The 21,822-nt window shown below is 41.3% G+C and overlaps 1 protein-coding gene and 1 non-coding gene across 5 annotated transcripts in view; both read right to left on the reverse strand.

Moving 5' to 3' along the window:
* Positions 1–20,622, reverse strand: part of tia1 (TIA1 cytotoxic granule-associated RNA binding protein) — a 41,025-nt gene extending 20,403 nt beyond the window's left edge. Inside the window, exons 1-7 of one of the 4 annotated variants that reach the window (XM_072554283.1) lie at positions 16,910–17,175; positions 12,020–12,177; positions 5,373–5,469; positions 3,756–3,851; positions 2,078–2,167; positions 1,400–1,454; positions 549–636 (exon numbers count right to left, since the gene is read on the reverse strand). In XM_072554283.1, coding sequence (XP_072410384.1) covers positions 549–636; positions 1,400–1,454; positions 2,078–2,167; positions 3,756–3,851; positions 5,373–5,384 — 341 coding nt within the window. In that variant the 5' untranslated portion in view covers positions 5,385–5,469; positions 12,020–12,177; positions 16,910–17,175. Of the gene's footprint in view, positions 1–548; positions 637–1,399; positions 1,455–2,077; positions 2,168–3,755; positions 3,852–5,372; positions 5,470–12,019; positions 12,178–16,909; positions 17,176–20,603 lie in introns of those variants that run through there. The other 3 variants (XM_072554284.1, XM_072554281.1, XM_072554282.1) reach the window with 3 other exon arrangements.
* Positions 20,623–21,135: 513 nt separating this feature from the next.
* Positions 21,136–21,206, reverse strand: trnag-ccc (transfer RNA glycine (anticodon CCC)). The gene has a single exon. It is a non-coding gene; the product is annotated as a tRNA-Gly (tRNA).
* Positions 21,207–21,822: the final 616 nt, after the last annotated feature.

Below are 21,822 nucleotides of genomic sequence, written 5' to 3' on the forward strand. Positions count from 1 at the left end.
ATTAAACTGAAGATTAAACTTTCTCAAGAGTTCAAGTGGCTCCTATTATTTTTCATTGTCTCACATGAGATAATAGAATTTAACTTGGAAAGAATTGTGCACAACTTTCAAGCAATGGATATTTTTTGAAACTTCAGAAGAAGTTTTTCTTATTAAAGTGATTTAAAAAAAAGTTTGGGTTTTCAGATTCACAGTTTCCAGTGACTTGAACCACAGAGTGGTTTATTAAATGAAAACTGCAAGTGCAGTTCCATTGAAAATATTGGATAAAAATTTCTTTCACAGGTGTGAACCGGCCATATATGGACCAACTGTTATACAGTACTGCTGAGCAAAGTGGATTGAGAGCATCTGCTTGCTTATGTTAATGCAGTTGCTTTCAATTCTCTTACATTTAACAGAGAGTTAGAGGTTTCAGATGACGGTGAAGACGTCACTACATTAATTCAAACAGAAGACTAAAAGGATCAAGAAATAATGCTTCATGCTTGAAAAGTCATTTAACACTTAGTCCAAACTGCAAACAAATTACACGAAAATGTACTTACGATATTCTTCCAAAAGGTGCAAATGCTGCTTTTATATCTTCTGTGGTGATTTCTGGACTTAAGTCGCCAACAAATACATGGAAATGATCTGTTCAAAATTCAAATTATAAACCATTGGCTCCCAGTTTAACAGAAAAGCTGACAACGCTGAAATTATGAAATCTCGCAATGTCAGAGAATGTACAGAAACACAAGACTAAAAACAACGAACTGTGCATGCTGAAGATCTGAAACAAAAACAAAGTGCTGGAAAAACTCAGCAGGTCTGATGCCAACAGCATCCATCAAGGCAAAATATTTTTCTTCATGAAGTGGACATTTCTGGACTGAGGAAAAAGCTGTCTTCTTCTGATCTAACATGAGTGAAGCTGTTGAGTTCAGAGGTCAACACAGGAGGCAACAGCATGTCAGACAAAGTAAAATAAAAATCCCAACCTTTTCACTGAAGCATTTTAAATTTCAGATCCATATGTGAAGTGGCAAATTCACAAATAGAAAGAATCAATGGTTTGAATTCATACATGGACTCTGGCTAACAGATGATATTAAATATACTACTGAGAAATTGCAAAACAGCAAGTCTGTTATGCTATCTCTAGATTTCTGCCACTTGAGTTTCAATAACGTTATAAATAAGCAGATAATAGAATGCTTTACACATAAATTGAACCCCTAATCATTTGATGCTGGTCCATGCCTTCACTTCCAGCTGCCTGGGTTTCAATGCAGGATTGACATGAAAATGTTTACAATCACAAATGGCTGCACCCTCAAAAACATTTTGCAAAAGGCCTGCTACACTAACTGAATGAAGTTGAGTTTCAAAAGGAAAATATTAAGGCAATACTTACTACTTGTGTCTTTCTTCTGGCTACTTGGAGTTGTTGCCCAGTTCACTTTGACTTCCTGAAAATTATTTCAGAGGTTAGAACAAAATAGCCAATTTTATTCAATCAAGTATCATACATCCACCAACTGCATCTTAGTCTGCATCGATATTGCCTTTATTTAGCTCAGTTCTCTCTCTCCCCCTCCCCCGCCACACAGTGTTAAATACTTGCAAAATTTAATTGCTGCCCTCTTTCACATTTCACTGAAACTTGACACATTTAACTGGTGCAAATAATATCTGAACTGCAGTTTAGGTGAACTTACAGCAGCAGCTAATCTAGAGTGCACTGCAAAGCTAACATTGCCGAGGGACCAATTTAATAAATAATAAATGGACAACATAAACCATTATATACACAGCAATGATTTAAAATTTTGTTTTACAAGGCTGGTATCTCATGACTGCCACATTATAATCATCGTCAATATGGGCAAATGACAATAATCAAGATTGCCAAATTGACAAAGATTAAGAGAAGGCACCCATTGTGCAACAGAGGATGGAGACGCAGTATTGAATGTTCTCTTGTACATAGAACACATGGGCAGCAGCAATTCTACCATCAGATAGGATGTGAGGACCATTAGCATACAATTTTTACATTGTATTTATCACAATTAGAAAGATGGTTCCTTACTGTTTTGTGGTGTGTAGCTGAATGCATTTGTGAGACTGAAGAAGCAGGATGTGGGGCAAAGGACATTACAGCTAACTGTGACACCTCAACCTGAAGACATATAACATCACAGGACAGGCATTAAAGTTTTTTCAGATTGTGTTTTTATTTACATAGGATGCATTATGAAGTGGCTGGATCGATACCTGTAACAATATAGGCATGCGTAAAATCATTGATCTATTCACAGATAGCTTTGCTGGTTGCTGCAACTGCCAACAAGTCTTGCCTTCCAAATCAAAGATTCAATATTATACATCAGAATTACACTTGACATCAATTGCATTTTTCCTAACGACTGATACACTAAGCACACTTGTTGCTTCACTGGCATCAACTTGCGAGTACCCTCCTTTGGTTTCCATGCAGATCTCATTATGGGTCCTTCGGCAGTGGTCCACAAAGGGAGCTCACCATCACCTTTGCCAAGTTAACCACAGGCAGCAATAAATTCTGGCCCAGCCAGTGATGCCCTCATCCCCAGGAACAAATTTGATCAGTAGCACATTCCACAAGTACTGGAATTGTACTATCTCTGCCAAGAGCACTGGATTGAGCTTACACTGTGCCAAAAATACACTGAACAGAGTTGCAGCTGTGCATGGCAACTCCTGGAAGGTTTGTCTTTTTGAGCACTCCATTAACTTTGTCCTCTGATGTACTGTGCCACTGGTGCATTCTCACTTTCTCATCCAGATTTTCAGTATTCACATGCATCTTTTCATCAGCACTAAGCAACATTTCGCTCAAGCAAGCCCCTGGTGACACCTTTAACAATCTAAACAGTGAGGCTTTAAGTGAAAGGTTTTACTTTTAGGTTATCCAACAGGTTGGCATAGTTGGCAGCAACACCAGTACCACATGTAGCAAACAAATCAAGGACTGATCTCTCATGTTAAAGACAAAGATTAGTTGAGAAACTTTGTTGTACATACAACTCTATTCACAACGGTGAAAATAAAGGCCAGACTAACATCCAGTCATTTTATGATGGAAAATGCTCAGAGATTCATTGCCTTGTAACGCATTCAGTAACAATCCCATTTCTGAATTTAAGATTCCAACTTAAATGTGCACCAACATAGCAAAATCATGCTGCGTTTACTTTGAAAAATGACATTTGATTCAGTTTTACTACTTCTGTTTGGGGTTAATGAGACTGCCAATTGTAATTATCAGAAAACTTGCGATCAAAAGTACGCGTTCCCTTTCCATATTTTTACACTCAAGACTTGCAACAATTTTCTTTTTCAATTTATTTCCTCAAAATGTTACTACACTTTTGGCACATCATAATAAAAATTGGCTTGAACAACAAATTTCTTGCGTTGTTTCAAATCCCAAATGTGGCTTCAATTCTGATTACAATTATTTTGCATTTTCAGCTTCAATTTTCATCCCTGTGGAATAAAAAAAACATGCTCCTTTTACATGGAAACATGCTTGGCCCAGAGAGGCAATCGTGCCGCTTTTCCAGAATGAAAAGACATGTTTTACAGATGACAGGGGAGATGTGCGAATTATTCAAGTTTAAAAGAAGTTGCGGTATGCAGGTTTCCTTTCTTGAAGGGAGAACCCATAAAAGGGTGAAGTCACACGTTGCAATTACAACTCACCGTTGCACGAGATGATAGCTTACCTTACCCATAATCTTCCGTCCATTCATCGCTGCCAATGCTGCTGCTGCATGCCGGTGCTCATAGAATTCCACAAAGCAATACGGATCATTGCCAGTCTGTTAGGAAAGGGAAGCAAAACGAGATTAATTATTTCAAGAGGAATTTTGTCGGGGCCGTGGAGCATGCTAAAGCAAATAAGCAAGAAAAATTCAACATATCTCAAAAGTGCTGTGATTTGGTGATGTCAGCTGAACTGAGCAAGTCAGAAACTCTGGCAGAGAATCAAATTAGTATTTCCTTTACTTCTCTTCTGAATATGATGCTACCTACTGCAAGCACAGGGACTATTCCTTTGCAAGCCTACATAGCATGCAGCACAGCCAAACCTGACAGCTTCTCACCTGACACAGACACTTCTACATAACATTTGTTTAACTTCCTTCGCCCTAACCCCTGACCAGTTGTGGCACGCCAAAAGATTTCCATGGATAAGGCTGAGGGGTGACCCTATATAGACTTATAGGGATCTTGAGGGGCATGGTAGGGTGAATAGTCAAGGTCTTTTTCCCACGGTTGGGGAGTCCAAAACTATGGTGAGGGGGGGACCTACAGGGCAACGTTTGCACATAGAGGGAGGTGCGTGTATGGAATGAGCTGCCAGAAGAGTGGTGGAAGCTGGTACAATTACAGCATTTAAAAGGCATCTGGATGGATACATGAATAGGAAGGGTTAAGTAGGACTTGGGCCAAATGCTGGCAAATGGGACTAAATTAATTTAGGATAACTGGTTGGCATAAATGAATTGGCGCAAAGGGTCTCTTTCCATGCTGTACAGCTCTGACTCTATGGATAAGACCAACTCTCATCAAATGTCAGATTGCCTACATTCCGATGTGCAACAAGCTAGCAACACAAACATGCTCAGGACAGGGGTGACATTACAGGCATGGCAGGGTGAACCAAGAAAATTTGACACAGATGGAAAACGTTCATGAGTAATTGCTCTCCATCCTTTGACAAGGAAATCAATATATTAGGTTTGTGTGGAAAATTCTCCCAATTCTTCTATTCAAGATTTCAAATTGCAATGCAAAGAATGCTCTGTACAAGCGAGACCAAAGGTTACAATCTGATAAAACTGGATAACTTTAACAGAAATAAAGTTAATAATCACACAACAACAGGTTATAGTCCAACAGGTTTATTTGGAAGCACTAGCTTTCGAGGCACTGCCTTTTCCACAACCACCTGATGAAAAGGCAGCGCTCTGAAAGCTAGTGCTTCCAAATAAACCTGGTGTTGTGTGATTTTTCGAACTCTGTCCACTCCAGTCCAACATCAGCACCTCCAAATCACAATTATCAGAAGCAAGAACAGACACGATGGACTGAATGGCTTCCTTCTGCAATGTAAAATTCAACGGCTCTTAAGTGGACAGAAGTTTTATTTTTGTCATGTTACAAGGGCCATATATTACCATCCAAGTTTCTGAATAATGTTCAAGTCGAACTGAAAATGATAACTTCCTGCATCTCCTCTTATCACTAACACTGGGATTTAATCAATTCATGCAAAGATGCATCCTTTCAATTAATAAATGTGACAGTCTTTATTTCTTTAAAACAAGTCGTCATACCTCAACAATCATCTTACAGCTTTTGCATGGTCCAATCTGACTGAAAAGTTGAAGAATGAGAGCTTCTGTCACGTCTCTGGAGAGATTTCCCACGTAGCTATCAAAATATGAATAAAAAGTGACCACTCAAGGTAATGAACTCATTCACACACATTCATTAACTTGTCTGGAAAAGCCTAGAAACTTTGCACATTCAAAACCTCATCTAGAAACAGTTCCATTACTCAGTCTTAACTGGTTTTCTCCAACCAAATACTAAGGAGGGTAAACTTACCCTAAGCTCAGCGTCAAAAGCCACCCAATTTGCCACACCAATGCATTACCAAACAATGGTCCCACTCCTATGAGAAGGAAGTTGTAAAGCTTGCAAAGGTTCAGAAAAGATTTACAAACACGTTGTAAGGGTTGGAGGGTTTGAGCTAAAAGGGAGAGGCTGAATAGGCTGGGGCACTTTTCCCTGGAGCGTCAGAGGCTGAGGGGTAACCTTTCAGAGGTTTATAAAATCACGATTGGCATAGATGGGGTAAATAGACGAGGTCTTTTCCCTCTGGTGGGGGAGTCCCGAACTAGAGGGAATAGGTTTCGGGCGAGAGGGAAATATTTAAAAATGACCTAAGGGACAAGTTTTTCACAGAGGGTGGTGAGTGTTTGGAATGAGCTACCATAAGAGGCTGGTACAATTACAACATTTCAAAGGCGTCTGGATGGGTATATGAATAGGAACAGTTTTCAGGGATATGGGCCAAGTGTTGGCAAATAGGACTAAATTAGCTTAGTTACTGTAAATCTCTAAGACTCGATCATTTCAGTGTTAAGACCAGATTTTCAATTTAACACAAACTTTTTACCTTTTTCAACCAGTTTACATTTTTTAAAAATCTCTCCGTCAGGTCTTTGAAAACAAGAAAGCAGATGGGGAAAATGCTCTGTGTTTATGGAGACTTAGCTTTGCTTAAATATGATTGGGAAATAATGGCCTCCATTGGAAAAAGATGAGAATTAAGATTTACCATCGCTTCCAAAACAAATATTTTTGCTTAAGGTACATCATGCTGGACTTGGACATCACCAGCAACCTCCTCACATTTTGACAGGTAAAGGCTTAAAGTCTACTCTGGGGATAATTGCAATACCCTTCAAAATCCAAAGTAGTTGGGGAAAATTTGGTAAATTATAGTTTATAAAATCTGAAAGAACAGTTTTATTTGTAGGTTTGAGTGCATGTTAAAATTATAGAAATTGGTAACAAGCAGATTTTAAAATAATTACACTTTAAGAATAAAGGAAACATTCATAATTAAAGTCAGTCACCTAACATTTGAATGTCAACACTGACTCTCCACACAAGAAAATAGTTTAACCACATTTATTGAACCTGACCACCTTTCCATTCAATCTCCATTTTACACTGGACTATTCAAATCCAGAAGGTTGACACAGTTTCTGCTCAACCACTAAATCACAGTGAATTTTATATCGATATGACTCTCTAGGTAAAGGAGCCTCTCCTGCTGATTCTGGAGTGCCAGTCTTGCAAAATAACATTTAATAAAGAAATAGTCTTCATTTAGTATTAAATAATTTTGTCTTGTTGTAAACATCTTTACAATGATTAGGATAAAACTTTGAACGAGTGCAGAACCAGATTTCAAAGCAACTTAAGTAGTACAGAAGGCATAAATAATTGCCAAGTTAATAAAAGGACAAACTTTTTAAACAGTAAACCGTTAGTTTATTCAAGTCTAAGAGTGCTTTAACAAAAGTTAAATTGGCGAACTTTGATCAATGGAATAGGCACTGGACCAAGAAGGGCCTTTGCCCGAAATGTCGATTCTCCTGCTCCTTGGATGCTGCCTGACCTGCTGTGCTTTTCCAGCACCACTCTCTCAACTCTAGCCTCACTTTCACCTAACCACCTGATTTGTCCAGTTCTGATGAAAGGTCACCAAATTGGAAAGTTAACTTTGTTCCTCACTTCACACCTCAGTATTTCTGGCATTTTTTTTTGAACTGATTTCACTTATTCAGCCAATAGACATCTAGGTAGAGAAAATGCTGGAAATAGTCAGTGAGGCAGACAGCATCTCCATAGACAGTTTATGTTTCAAGTCAGTATCGCTTCGACAGATGCTTTATGAGTTGTGAATGCAGTTGCTAATTTGATTTACTCCTGTCACATTTACCAAGATAGTGAAAAGTGTTGCCTTTATAGGCAGATAGTAATTTACAAACACATCAGTGTAACAGAACAGAGTGCAGATTACAGCGTTACAAGCTGCCGAGACAGTACAGAGAGAGATAAACATTAACGTTAAAGAGGGTGCATTCACAAGTCTGATAACAGCAGGGAAGAAGCGGTTCTTGAATCTGTTTGTACGTGAATACAAACTTTCATATCTTCTGACCGGTGGAAGAAAGTATAAACAGGGTGGGCTGGGTCTTTGATTATGTCAATTGCTTTCCCAATGCAGCACAAAGTATGGATGGAAGACTGGTACGGTACATGGACTGGGCTGCGTTTACAACTCTAGTTACTTGTGGGCTTGCGAAGAGCAGGTGCCATACCACACCGCGATGCATCCAGATAGAATGATAAGAGTCTTTACGGACATGCTGAATTTCCCTAGCTTCCTGAAGAAATAGAGACATTGCTGGGCTTTTTTGACTGTCGTGTCAATGTGGGTGGACCACGAAAGATTGTTGGTGATCGTCACTCCTCGGAACTTGATGCTCATGACCATCTCCACATCAGCGCAACTGATGCAGACGGGTACGTATCCTCCACTCCAGTTCCTGAGGTCCACGACAAGCTCCTTCATTTTGCTGACATTAATAGAGAGCTTGTTCTCTTTCCACTACGCCGTTAAGCACTCACCTCCTTCCTGTGCTCCATCTCATCAGTGTCTGAGATCTGAACTATACAGTTACTGTAAACTTGTAAATGGAGCTGGGAAAGAATTTAGCCACACAGTCATATGTATAACAAGTATAGCGAATGCAGCACACCGGTGTTAAGGGTTATCATGGAGAAGGTCTTGTCACCTCTCATTGCTGACTACTTGCACACTCCAGATCCATGGCAAAATTGGAGAGCAAGATGCCAGAGGCCGGTGTAGCATTGCTTCTGCAGACAAGTGCTGCAAACTCAAAGCTGTTTAACAAGATGATGACAATGACAATATATTCCAGGGGATCTTGATTAGAACATGAAAACCAGAATTCTACTAATTCTAAAAAAAAGTCTGGAATAACACCGTAAAAATATGGGGATCAATAACGTTGAATAGAAGGTCAAGCTGTAGAAGGCAGATATAGATGTAGAAAAGATTGAAATGGTTATGTTTTGAGAAAATCACGCAGGGAAAGGTACAAGGGAAGAAAATACTGGCAGGATGGATTCAAAAGCAGACATCACGCATGGTTAAGAAAGACATGTTGAAAAGATGGGTTTGAATTCAAAAGGCCATCCTTTATTTGTACCTTAAATAGTCTTTATTCATGATCTCGCTAGCCTATGACATTTGGCACTGTAAAACATCTCAACAAAGCAACAAAATTATAAACTAGCACAAGTGGGTATAATAACATAAATCTCCACTACAAATCTCGCATGCACACTACTCTCAGAATATAACTGAATATAAAAAATAGCAAAGTAAACCAAATGAAGGGAAAAAGGTTTGATTCAGATCCATTGCTCAGACAGGACTAAGGTCTCCCACAGGACATTTGCAGTTTTAAATTCTTACAGTGTGATAATCCACACGCTGACATTTTAGCATTAAATAACCTTAAAAATTTCAACTAGTTTTTCATGAAGGTACACTGAAAAAAGGCACACGGGAATATAAAGACAGTATTATTTTGAACAAATTCTAACTGTGCACATACAACCCATACAGATGGGAAACATTTTCAATCTTTGTGTCCATTCAGAAGTACTTTGCAAAAAAAAACAGGCAATAGAATAACAATTCAGGAAAACTTTCAAAAATTTCATCAACACAAAGCCAACTGCAACAAATGTTGCCGAAATACTTCCCTTTCACTCACTTCTTTCTGATGGAAAATCTGACTACAGTATCCATAACCTTTGGAACCGTATTTCAAATCAGGACAGTGGTTCAATTTAAGCAAGAACATAAACGTGAAACCTGTAATCAGGATTTTCCTTGATCAAACAGAACGAGATCAACTGCTGCTTTCACTCAACACCAGGTAGGCTAGTTTGTTTGAACTTTTAACAAGTGCTGATACAAGCGACCCTACCAACATTTTACTCAATTAAAAACATGACCCGACAACTGAGTTTAAGCCAGACAATCTCCATTCTATATTCTCCAAATTATGCGAGATCCAGTATTACTCATATTCATCAAGTCAGAGATATACAGCACGGAAACAAATCGTTCAGCCCAACTCGTCCATGCCGACTGATATCCTACACAAATCTCATCCCACACGCCAGCAGTTGGCCCGTACCCCTCTAAATCCTTCAAGTTCTTATACTTACCCACATGTCTTTTATATGTTGTAATTGTACCAGCCTCTACCGCTTCCTCTGACAGCTTGTTCACCCTTAGATGCCTTTTAAATATTTCCCCTCTCACCTCTCATTCTGGACTCCCCAACCCCAGGGAAAAGACCTTGTCTATTTACCCTAACCATGCCCCACATGATTTTATAAACCTCTGTAAGGTTACCCCTCAGCCTCCGACACTCCAGGGAAAACAGCCCCAGCCTACTAAGCCTCACCCTATAACTCAAAGCCTCCAACCCTGGCAACATCCTTCTAAATCTTTTCTGAACTCTTTCAAGTTTCACAACATATTTTCTACCGCAGGAAGACCAGAATTGCACACAACACTCAAAGTGGCTGAACCAATGTCATGTACATTTAATCAGTGCAGTAATAAAGGCAAGCATACCAAACGCCTTCTTCACTATTCGATCCATCTGCGATTCCACTTTCAAGGAACTATGAACTTGCACTCCAAGGACCTCACCATTAAGTGTCTAAGTCCTGCCCTGATTTGTCTTTCTAAAATGCAGCACCTCGCATTTATCTAAATTAAACTCCATTTGCCACTCCTCAGACCATTGGCCCATCTGGTCAAAATTCCATTATACTCAGAGGTAACCTTCTTCACAGTCCTCTACCCCTCCATATTTGACGTTATCTGCAAACTTACTAACCATACCCACTACGTTCACATCCACATCATTTATCTAAGTGACGAAAAGCAGTGGACCCTCCACCGATCCTTGTGGCACACCGCTCATCACAGACCACCAGTCTGAAAAACAATCCTCTGTCTTCTCCCCTCGAGCCAGTTTGGTATCCAAATATGATCTAACCTTGCTAACCAGTCTACCACGAGGAAACCTGAATGCCTTACTGAAGTCCATATAAATGACCACCTGCAAGAGAATCAAAGCATCTCCCCATGACATTCAAAGATCATTGCAATCACTTTAATATCAATATCCATGGATTACCATGACAAAGACACTGAACTGCATCTGATCTGTAAAAATCCAATGACTACAATAGCTGGTCAGAGATCGAGAATGCTGCAGCAACTGTCTCCTGGTCAAAGCTTCAAGGCTACAAACCCCAAGTGTGACAGAACACTCCCCAATTGTCTGGACAAGTGCAGCTTCAACAACACTCAAGAAGCTCAACATCATCTAAGACCAAACAGCCCACTTGCACCTCATATCCATCAACTTACGGACAGTACACACTCCAGACCAGAGGGGGAACGGCTGCGCATGTTTCTGTGTGCGTGTGTATGATAGTGGTGGTGGTCATAAATGTTTAAGGTGTGGATGAGGTTGCAATCCAACAGCTTGTACTGGATAGTGTTGAACTTCAAGAGTATACTTGGAACAGCACTCATCTATGAAGTGACAAGTATTTCACCACACTCCTGACCGATGGTCCCACAAAGCCAACAACCATGCGGCAATCGACCATGTGTCAGGTTGAGATCACTCAGACAGTGTGCAAACAACGTTCCCTTTGAGGTACGTTCACATGGCAACTCTAAAGGCATTATGCATTGTAACAAGCAGACCATGCACTGCAAACAGAATCTAGGGAGAGTGACGGAGGTGACTTCTGCCTCACACAGAGTTACTTGCCTCCGCGAAGTTACTTGGTGAGTATCCAGCCTCTGCCTTGTTCTTGTACTCGGTATTTACCTGGCTGGTCTGGCTATGTTCATGGTGGGTTCAAACAACAATAATGACGCTGTATGTAAACAGGGGCATTATATAAAATAATTATCTTGCTGGGGGTGACACAAACACGAACTAAAGCCACTTAAAAACTTTCACCTGCGGAACTGTCAGAGTTCTTCACAATGCAAAGTTGTCATTCAATTACTTGAAGACAGTAGTCCTGCATTTATAGTACGGAGAGACTAAAAGATCCAAACTGTACCTTGTTATTTTGCTTCCCTCTTCATTACTTTCTGAAACTCTCACTGGAACACCCAGTTTTTTAAAAGACATAGTGCATCCTACAAATCAGCTGCCTTACTGTCCTGAGAAGTAAATCCAGTGAATGGTTCCATTCCTCAACAAACAAAAACATACCCCCTCCAAAACAAAAGTGAAACTGCAAAGTATAAATTTCTAACCAAAACTGAAGTAAAAATGCAGAAAATTTCACCACGATATTAATTTGAGGGTTTGATGAAAAGGTGTGTGGTGGTCTCCTGGAATTCTTCCATCAAGCTCATGGTTTCGGGAAGGTGCTCAGAGATTGAAATATTGCAACAGTAAGCATCTGTTCCTGCTGGAAAATGGTAAAACAAATAAGCAGGGATGGCAAATAGGAGATTTGCTGAAAACTTTAAAAATCATAGAGCAAATAAAGAGAAACTAGCGTTAACTCTGAGGAGATAAAAATAGATGAATGGCAAAAGAAACAGAGATAGCAGAGGTCCCTTTTAAAAAAAAAGTTGTTGTGATCTGGAATGCAAATCTTTGACAAAGTGGAGGCAACAGGAAATCAAAATGTTATGGGCAAGGAGCACGGTGGGATGAATTTGGATTGTTTCATGAAGGGCCAGACCAGGTACAATGAGATGAATAGCCTTACCTCTGCTGTGTCATTCCAAAACTTTTGGGAAATAACATTCTTAATTTTTGCCACAAATTCTCCATTGGTCATGCTAGTCTTGTTCGTGATCCACAACAATCACATTCATGAACAGTAGAAAAGATTACGATACACAATGACCCATAAGTTTTGCCAAAACCTCTCAAAAAAGTACATTCTCTAACATAGCAGGAGAGTAAATAGATCACAACGGTGCAGAATATGAAGAGAGATTTAACACAGTTTTCATTATTACGCAGAAGTGGGGTTAAGCATTTTGCAAAGAAAATTTCCAGCAGCTCAGACTAAACTCAAGAAGCTGGCCAAAGAAATGTCAGGATTTTCACAGGTTCGAACTCAGAACAGAAAATCATAAGTTGTTACACTCCACAGATCAAGATCCTTCATATGACAGATGAAGGAAAACTGCCTCATTTTGGCAACCTACTCCTGAAACATAGCAACTAAAAACCAGCGGAAAATATTTAAAAACCCTTGGCTCGCTTTGCCTCAGATGACGAGTGAAAGCTATTTAAAACTATTCAAGTTAAATTATTGTGATTCGCAAGAGCATGTGTACTGCACTAGCATATGTCAGTAACTGCATTATTTCAGTTGAAGGAAACCACAGCGATGCTGAAACATTCAAGCTCCCACTTTACCAAGTAGGAAACGATCAATGACACTGCTTTAAAAGCTCCCCCACCAAAATCATGAACACAAACATGACAAGACATTGGATTTTACAACAGCTTTATCGCCAGATCTATTGGCGGTAAGATCATGCTACGGTATGACTGCACAGGTAGTGGCACACCTCCAGTGGCTCACCCCAAATAATGACCTTTCCCACGAGAACTTGAACAGCGTGTTCTGGCTGACTACTTAGTTACAGCAAAGATATTTTCTTCTCACCTGACACGAGCACTTGCACATTGCAACAGGGATCACTCCTCTCCAGCATCTACCATTTTGCAAGCGCTACAGGAATAAAGGAATAAACTATCTTTGAGAGTCCAGGGATGGAGCTAGGGATACCCCCCATCCTCAAGTTTGCAACATTTAAAAAATAAAGAGATAGACTGTTGGCAGGACCCATCTTTCAGTGAACTTGCCAAAGGATACCTATGCTCAGACATTTTCTTCAACTTAAAATGTTGCCAAGTTAACATGTAAACAGTTGTCCTTTTCAGCAATTTCAGCATTAGCAACTTCATTGCAAACAAAGCCAAGTTAACACGTGTTCATCCTTTCAGAAAGCTACAGTGTTACACCTCCTGCCATTTTTGATATTAGGACTGTGCTCAACTAAGATTACATTTTGTTTCAGTTACTATACCCTTTGAAGTACCAGGAGTGGAGTACAATATTACACACATATCCTGGCCATGTTGACAACATGCTCGGAAGAAAGCTGTTATAGTATTAACTGAGTGAAAATTTTCCACAGTATACTAAAGATGAGCAACTTGAAAAGCTATTTTCCTATGGATTTTTTTTTTAAAAGAGTACTTCTACTCAAGGCAAGCAATGTTTAGTGACAGTTTGTAAACAAAAAAAGCCATGATCGGCATGTTCAATCTTCATTGGAAAATAGCCTCAGTGAGAACATCCAAGAACCACATAACTAAATTTTATCTTCTTAGAACAGACTGGGAAATTAACTATTTCTCCAGTTTACTAAATGAGGACACTTCTTAATCGAAGAGACTTGAGATCTGACAAGGAGGAAACAGGGAAGGAGAATGGAGGCCAGCAACTTTTTTTTAGATTAGATTACTTACAGTGTGGAAACAAGTCCACACCAACCCTCCGAAGAGCAACCCACCCAGGCCCAATCCCCTACATTTACCCCTTCACCTAACACTACGGGCAATTTAGCATGGCCAATTCACCGAACCTAACTTTAATTCGATACTGGCAAGAAAACCATGACTTGGGTCAATATCCCTACAAGCCTTTGGAGATCAGTTTCTTTAGACTTAAGAGTGCAGAATCAATGACAACACCGTACTTTCTTTGCAATTTTTGACAAGGGATTTCATGATTCTTGTGCAAAATAGACAACAAACACAGAGTTCAAAATGTAATTCATCAGTTTGGTCTTACCATTTACTTAAAGAACCATATCTATTCAACTGTAGAATTAAACTTGCATCTCTCTCTCTCTATATTAATCCCATATTAATTTTATGTAATTGAAATAACCAAACATGAGTAAAAATGGAAAGCATGAATAAGCAGGTAACACTCCCACAACAAGCTCCCAGCTGTTGATTTCAAAAAGACTGTGGCGGAGAATCCGGGGTTAACAAACTGAAAAAAGAATTTGTGCTTACATGCTTTTCATAACCTTCGGACTGCCCAAAGCACTTGACAACCAAACAAGTATTTTTGACGTGCCCATCATTGTCGGAATGCCAAAAGACAATGTAACTGCATTATTAAACAAGTACACATTGAAATTGATTGGTCTAAGGTAGCACCTATCAACTGGGAACAGTGTGACGAAGATAAAATACTGAGGAACAGATTTTATGTCATAACAGATGTAGTTCGCTCTCATGCAATCACAAGGGAAGGCATGCTCTGTGGCTGAAGTAACAGAACAGGTTCTGACATGCAAGAATTACACTGAAGTTAAAATCCAAAAATAGCGTATGGGAAAAATTAAATGCAACAAAATGGTGTACAGAAGAGGAAGGTTGTCGAGCATTTACCTTATTGTGACCAATGTCCACCACTAAAAAAACTCAACTTGTAATGAAATCATTCCTTTCAAATCTGCGTGCGTTGCACAACTTGACACAAAATTATATCTCCTCTCTCGACATAGTCTAAATCCCTGATTATGAAAGGACCAGTTCAACTTCAGTTGCCATTGAATACATACAGGTCATGCATCGAAGACTGAAAACCAAGACGTGCACTGACAATATTTTTGGTTTTTATCTGGAAAGGACTTGCCTTAAAGTCTAACTGGCACAGCAGACAAATCAACAGGTTCTCAAATTCACAGTGATCATCATCCTAAACACTCAAATTTAAGGAAAGAGCGAGCGAGTTGCTTCTGTATGCTCAACTGCGCATGCCTTCCTACACTGTCATCTTCGCAGACAAGAGACCCTCAAAGGAAGGAATTCAAGATGATACCAAGAAACACTAAAGATATGAAAGGAGCAACTTGGGGTGTTTCAACCCATGTGAAACATGGGGGTCTATCTCAACTCCCAATTTAAGCTATTGTGCTATCTGCACTTAGATAAATATAATTCAAATATAATCTGTTGTACTCATAAGTCAGCATCAAGGCTTTATTTCAAAAAAGATTAAAAGTATAAAGTGTTCAAATTAACATATAAAATCATATTACTTATCCATTCAAACATAAAAATCACTTAAGATGACTGAGCAACAACAGTTTCCCCACCCAATCTTTTTAACATACTTGTTTTATTTGCGAACACTAATTTGCAACATCCTCTGGAACTCCACAGATGCGTGGGAGGGAACAGGCACCCGTCACATCTATAAATGTAAAATCCCAGGAGAGTTTGAAAGATACGAATGGAGCAACTCGGGGTGTTTCGACCCATGTGAGACATGGGGGCAGAAAGAGAAAGAAATGCATTTGGTCTTTCTCAACTCCCAATTTAAGACTTGCTCAACGTGCGTTGTGAAGATATAGGAGCAGAACTATGCCATCAGTCTGCGCCACCATTCGATCATGGCTGATGTTTTTCTCAACCCCATTCTCCTGCCTTCACCCCTCAAACGTTTGATCCCCTGACGAATCAAGGACCTATCTTGAATAGAGTCAAGGGTTGGCCTCCACAGCCTTCTGTGTCAATGAGTTCCACAGATTTACCACGCTCTGGGTGAAGAAATTACTCCTCGCCTCAGTTCTGAAGAGGGGGGGGGGGAGGAAAAGGAACGTCAATGACGGTTTAAAACGGTTAAATAAGTAAATGAACGTTTTATATTTAAAAACAGAAGTCAGTCGGGCCCACAAAACACACAAGGCTGAGGGTTTATCTGTGTATGTGTGTGTGTGTGTGTGTGTGTGTCTCCAAGGCAAATCTTTCCGTCTGGGGAAGGGGGAAAAGAGAGGGAAGGACTTTCCCTTTGAACAAGAAAGGCAGACTCTGGTGAGGGAAAGCGGGCCTCGTCTAGAGTGGGAAATAAAAATTCAAAAGAGTAACCGGCGGAAAGGGCAGACTCATATGCGTTTTCTTTCGGCGGCGGGCGGGGGGTGGGGGGAATAATAATAGGGAAAGGCTCAGAGAGATAGAGCCGAGCTTGAGAAGGCAAAGGCCCAGAGATTAGGTTTGTCCCGCCGCCAGCTCAGCACCGGCTGCCTGTTCGGGTGGTGGGGGTTTGGAGAAGACTGTGCGGGTAGGCCGCAGCCTCGGCCTTTCCTACTCACAGGGTCCTCGGCTGCCCGTCGTCCTCCATCATCATGGCGGGAGCGTCGCTCAGGCTCGGCTCGTTTACTCCTCCGTTTGGTTTTATTTCGAGAACGGCGACGGAGCGAAGCCGAACAGCCAAGGTGGGAGGGAGGATTTCGCCTGCTTCCGAACCGGGGTTCGAGGGGGGGAGGAGGAAGGGGGGCGGGGGAAGGGACTAGGGGGTAAAAAGGGGGTAAATAATTCCACAGACACCCCCCCCGAGAGTGAGAGAAAATGGCCGCCCGCCGCACTACGCCTGCGCCTCCCTCTCCCACGGTGCGCAGGCGCCACACCGGCACCCACAACACCCCCCCCTCGGCGCGCAGGCGCCACACCGGCACCCACAACACCCCCCCCTCGGCGCGCAGGCGCCTCGCCGGTACCGGCTGCCACAACACCCCCCCCCCCCCTCGGCGCGCAGGCGCCTCGCCGGCACCGGCTGAAACAACACACACACCCCCCTCAGTGCGCAGGCGCAAGCCCGGGCCCGGCACCGACAACCTCAACCTGCGTGGGAGCGTTCTCCGTCGCCAGCTCACCCCTCCAAGCACGCACGCGTGAAACCGCGCCTGGCGACACACACCCCCCCCCACGACGCGCACGCGCAAGGCCGGGCCCGGCCAGATTCAGCCTCACTGCGCAAATGCGGGATTGGGACCCTTTCATTCCCCTCCCCCCACCACCCCCCCCACAAAACCAAGTCTCAAGTTCAAACACAAACTTTTCTCCACGTTTCCCATTCTCTGAATCAAACTATCTCCTTTTTAATTTCTACTTTCACTTATATGCTGATAGCAGAGCAACTTGGATTTCTTTATATTTCCAGTCAAATATTACCTGTGTCAATGTCATTAGAAATAAATTTTACTTTGTGCCCATAAGACTTTCCTTTTTTTTTACAATGTTGAACAGGGTTTGTTTCAAATATATACTGTCTAGTTATATGTTTGTCATTAAACATAAGTATAAATTAATTTCGCATGGAACTCAAGAAGCTACACAGCCGAAAGGCTTATGCCCAAAACGTCTATTCTCCTGTTCCTTGGATGCTGCCTGACCTGCTGCGCTTTTCCAGCAACACATTTTTCAGCTCAGACCACATCCATAAACATCCAGCACCGATGCTCAGTAGCAGCAGCGCGTATCATCTACAAGATGCATTGCAGCAACTCACCAAGGCTTCTTCGCACCTTCCAAACCCATGACCACTGCCATTTAGAAGGATGAGGGTAGACAAGCAGGAGGCTGAGAGAACACGGCAAACCAGGCAGCATCAGGAGGAGGAGAAGTCATTGTTTTGGGTGTAAGGCTCCCCTTAGCCCCACCTGAGTCCTGAAGAAGATCTACACCCGAATCGGGGACTTCTTCACCTCCTGATGCTGCCTGGTGTGCTGTGTTCTGCCAGCCTCCTGCTTGTCTACCTTGAATTGCAGCATCTGCAGTATTTTGTCTCTAATTTATAGAAGGATCAGGGCAGCAAATGCATGCAAGTTCCTCTCCAAGTCACTCACCACCATGACTTGGAAATATATCACTGTTCCTTCAGTGTCTCTGAGTCAAAATACTGAAACTCCCTGTCTGTGGGCCTATCAACAGCACACAGACTGCAGAGTTTCAAGAAAGCAGCTCACAACTCAGGGTAGGCAATAAATACTGACCCAGCCAGAGATCGCCATATTCCCATGAATGAATAAAAAAGGCTTTTGTTCTTTCATGGGATATGCATGAATATACATGTGTGTGCAAATACATATATATCAAGAAATGCGTTTAATTAAAAACTAATTTCATTCAAACATATCAAAAGATTTTTTAAAATCTTGCACAGATTGTGTTTCACATACAAATGTACATACAATATTTCTACATTAATTTTGATCATATCGAGATAGTTCTGTGAATTATTATCACCTCTTTCACTGGCCAGGCCAGCATGTATTTCCAATCCCTAATTTGGTCTTGAGAAAGTGGTGATGAGCTATACATCTGGGACTGCTGTAATCCAGCTGGTGTAGGTAGACTTGCAATGTCGTTAGGGAGAGAGTTCCAGTATTTTGACTAATTAACAGTGAAGTGATGCTGACATAGTCCCAAGTCAGAGTGATGCATTGCTCTGAAGGGAACTTGAAGGAGAAGTTGCTCACATGGTTCTTTTACCCTTGTCCTTCTACACAGAAATGGTCATAGGTTTTCTCCAGTGCTGTCTCAGGAGCTTTGGTAAATTTCTGCAGTGCTTCTTGCATACAGTACACACTGCTATAACTGAGCATCGGTGGTGATGGAAGTGAATGTTTAAGAATGTATGCACGTATATACGTATACACAATGCTTATAAATACATACACAAAAGTATAAATATATTTATAAAAAGAAGTTTCTGTGCAGAACAAACTATACATGCAGAAAGATACATTTTAATTTAAACATGTATGGATAAATTTTATTTTAAATGTGTAGTTTACATTTGGAAATATATATATTTCATATGAATAGAAGATAACAGTTAAAAAATGTAAAGGGAGGAACAGGTTCAAATTCATGGGACATTCACGAGGACTGGGGAAGGAGGGAGCTGTTGCGATGGGATGGGCTCCATCTGAATCGTGCTGGGACCCGAGTGCTGATTAAACACACAACTAGGGCTTTAAACTTTAGGAGGGAGGTGGGTTCTGTTGCATGGAAAATTATGAAAATAAAAAGTTAAAGGGAGGAGGGTGCAGCAGAGGTTATCAAAGTTTCCAGAACAAGTTGGAGGACAAGGATTATGCAAAGGGTCAGGAATCTGACTTCAGGCACAGCATTTGAGAGGACGACTGTGAGAATGGAGACTGTCAACATAGAACTGAGGGTGCTGTACTTGTAAATATACATAGTACACGAAACAAGATGAGCTTGTAGCACAGATCGAAATTGACAGGTACAATGTTGAAGGTACCACAAAGACTTGGCTGCAAGGCGATCAGGGCTGGGAACTAAATATCCAAGGATACACGTTCTATCAAAAATATTGTGAGTAGTTTGAGCCCTGTATCTCAGAAAGGATGTGCTGGCATTGAAGGGGGGGATCAAGAGGAGGTTTACAACAATGATCACAGGGATGAAGCGCTTTTCATAAGGAGCGGTTAAGGACTCTGGGTCTGCACTCAATGGAATTTCGAAGGATGCTGGCAGATCTGATTGAAACTTACAGAACACTGAGAGGCCTAGGTAGAACAGACGTGGAGAAGATGTTTTGACCAGTAGGAGAGAGTAGGGCCCAAGGACAGAGCCTCAGAGTGAAAGCACGACCCCGGAAGAACTGAACCGAGGAGGAATTTCTTCAGCCGATGGGTGATGAAGATATGGAACTCATTGCCTCAGAGGACTCTGGAGGCCAAGTCAAAGAGTGTCTTTAAGACAGAGATAGATAGGTTCACGATGAGTAAGGGGATCAAGGGGTATGGGGAGAAGGCAGGAGGATGGGGTTGAGAAACATATCAGCCATGATGGAATGGTAGAGCAAAATCGATGGGCCAAATGGCCTAATTCTGCTCCTATGTCTTATGGTCTAAATATATTACAAATAATAACACAGCACATATCCTGAACTAACTATTTTATCTGCTCGATATTTCTTGATATACGGAACATTTAAGGAATATGTTCAAACACTTATCAATAGTTTGCACTTACTTATGGAATGCATAGGCAGTCTATGTTTTGAGAGATGGTCTACATGGCGCCAAATGAATGCGTCTTTTAAAACGACAGATTCTTTTTTTTAAAAAAAAATGCAAATTAGTCATTCGGGCAAATGGGCGCCGTTCGGCCGAGAGCGTCTCGCCTAGCAAACAAACCTGAGCTCTTTCTCCAGCAATTCCTCCCCCTCCAGCCCACCCGTTATCCAGCCCTCCCTTATTTTAACACGACAGTTGTATTTTCTTTGAGGACGAGTTTCTTCTCGACATTGTGCCTTTCGAGCGGCGGGCTGGACTGTCTCTTCATTCTGTTCACTCGAGACCTTACAAAGGCAAAAGTTTTGAATAGGCGTGTGTGTGTGTGTGCGGAGTTTTGCAGACAAAAAAAAAATCCACCAGGATTTCTAAGAACAGCAAAGTCACTTACACAAGAGAAATGGGCGAGAGTGCCCCGGAAATTACTTGCAATATTTAATGTTGATGCGACCTCTTGGACAGCAACTATCAAAAAGTTCCAAAACAGTCAGTGCGCCGCCCGGGAATCGAACCCGGGTCACAAGAATGGGAATCTTGCATGATACCACTACACCAGCGGCGCAGTACATACTAACCTCTCAGACATCACACTATGGTAATAGGTGCCAAATACTGATATCTATCATTTTGTTTTCTGTTATGTTGTCATCTTTCTCCTTCGCAATTTTCATCATTCTATAGCTCATTTTTTAAATTATTAGCCTAACTTCGTCCAAAATTGATTGAAATTGTGTTTTTTTTTTGTCTTTCAGAGTTTTTTTTCAAAAAATCAGATTGAAACATTTTCATTTTACTCCCCACCAACTCTGAGATAAGTACCACAGCATCATGCAGCACAAAAACAGACCTCTCGGTCCAACCAGTCCATCGTCCCAAGCTAAACCGTCCCATCTGCCCGCGTTTGGCCCATATCCCTCCAAGCCTTTCCTATTCATGTACTTATCCAAATGTCTTTTAAACGTTGTAATTGCACCCACGTCCACCACTTCCTCTGGAAAGTCATTCCACACGCGCGACAGAGCGTGCTTAAAATCCATGTCCAAAAAGGCGAGAAGGTAGTTTCAGGTTTAGGCTATGGACAGGCCAAATGGCTCTAACCAGTTGTTCAACAGGATCGGAAATTTACCTGTCCACCCCATCCCACTTCTTGACTGTCTCCCCTTCCCCACCAACACACA

Source organism: Chiloscyllium punctatum, chromosome 35 (genome assembly GCF_047496795.1).
Source record: "Chiloscyllium punctatum isolate Juve2018m chromosome 35, sChiPun1.3, whole genome shotgun sequence".
NCBI lineage: Eukaryota > Metazoa > Chordata > Chondrichthyes > Orectolobiformes > Hemiscylliidae > Chiloscyllium > Chiloscyllium punctatum.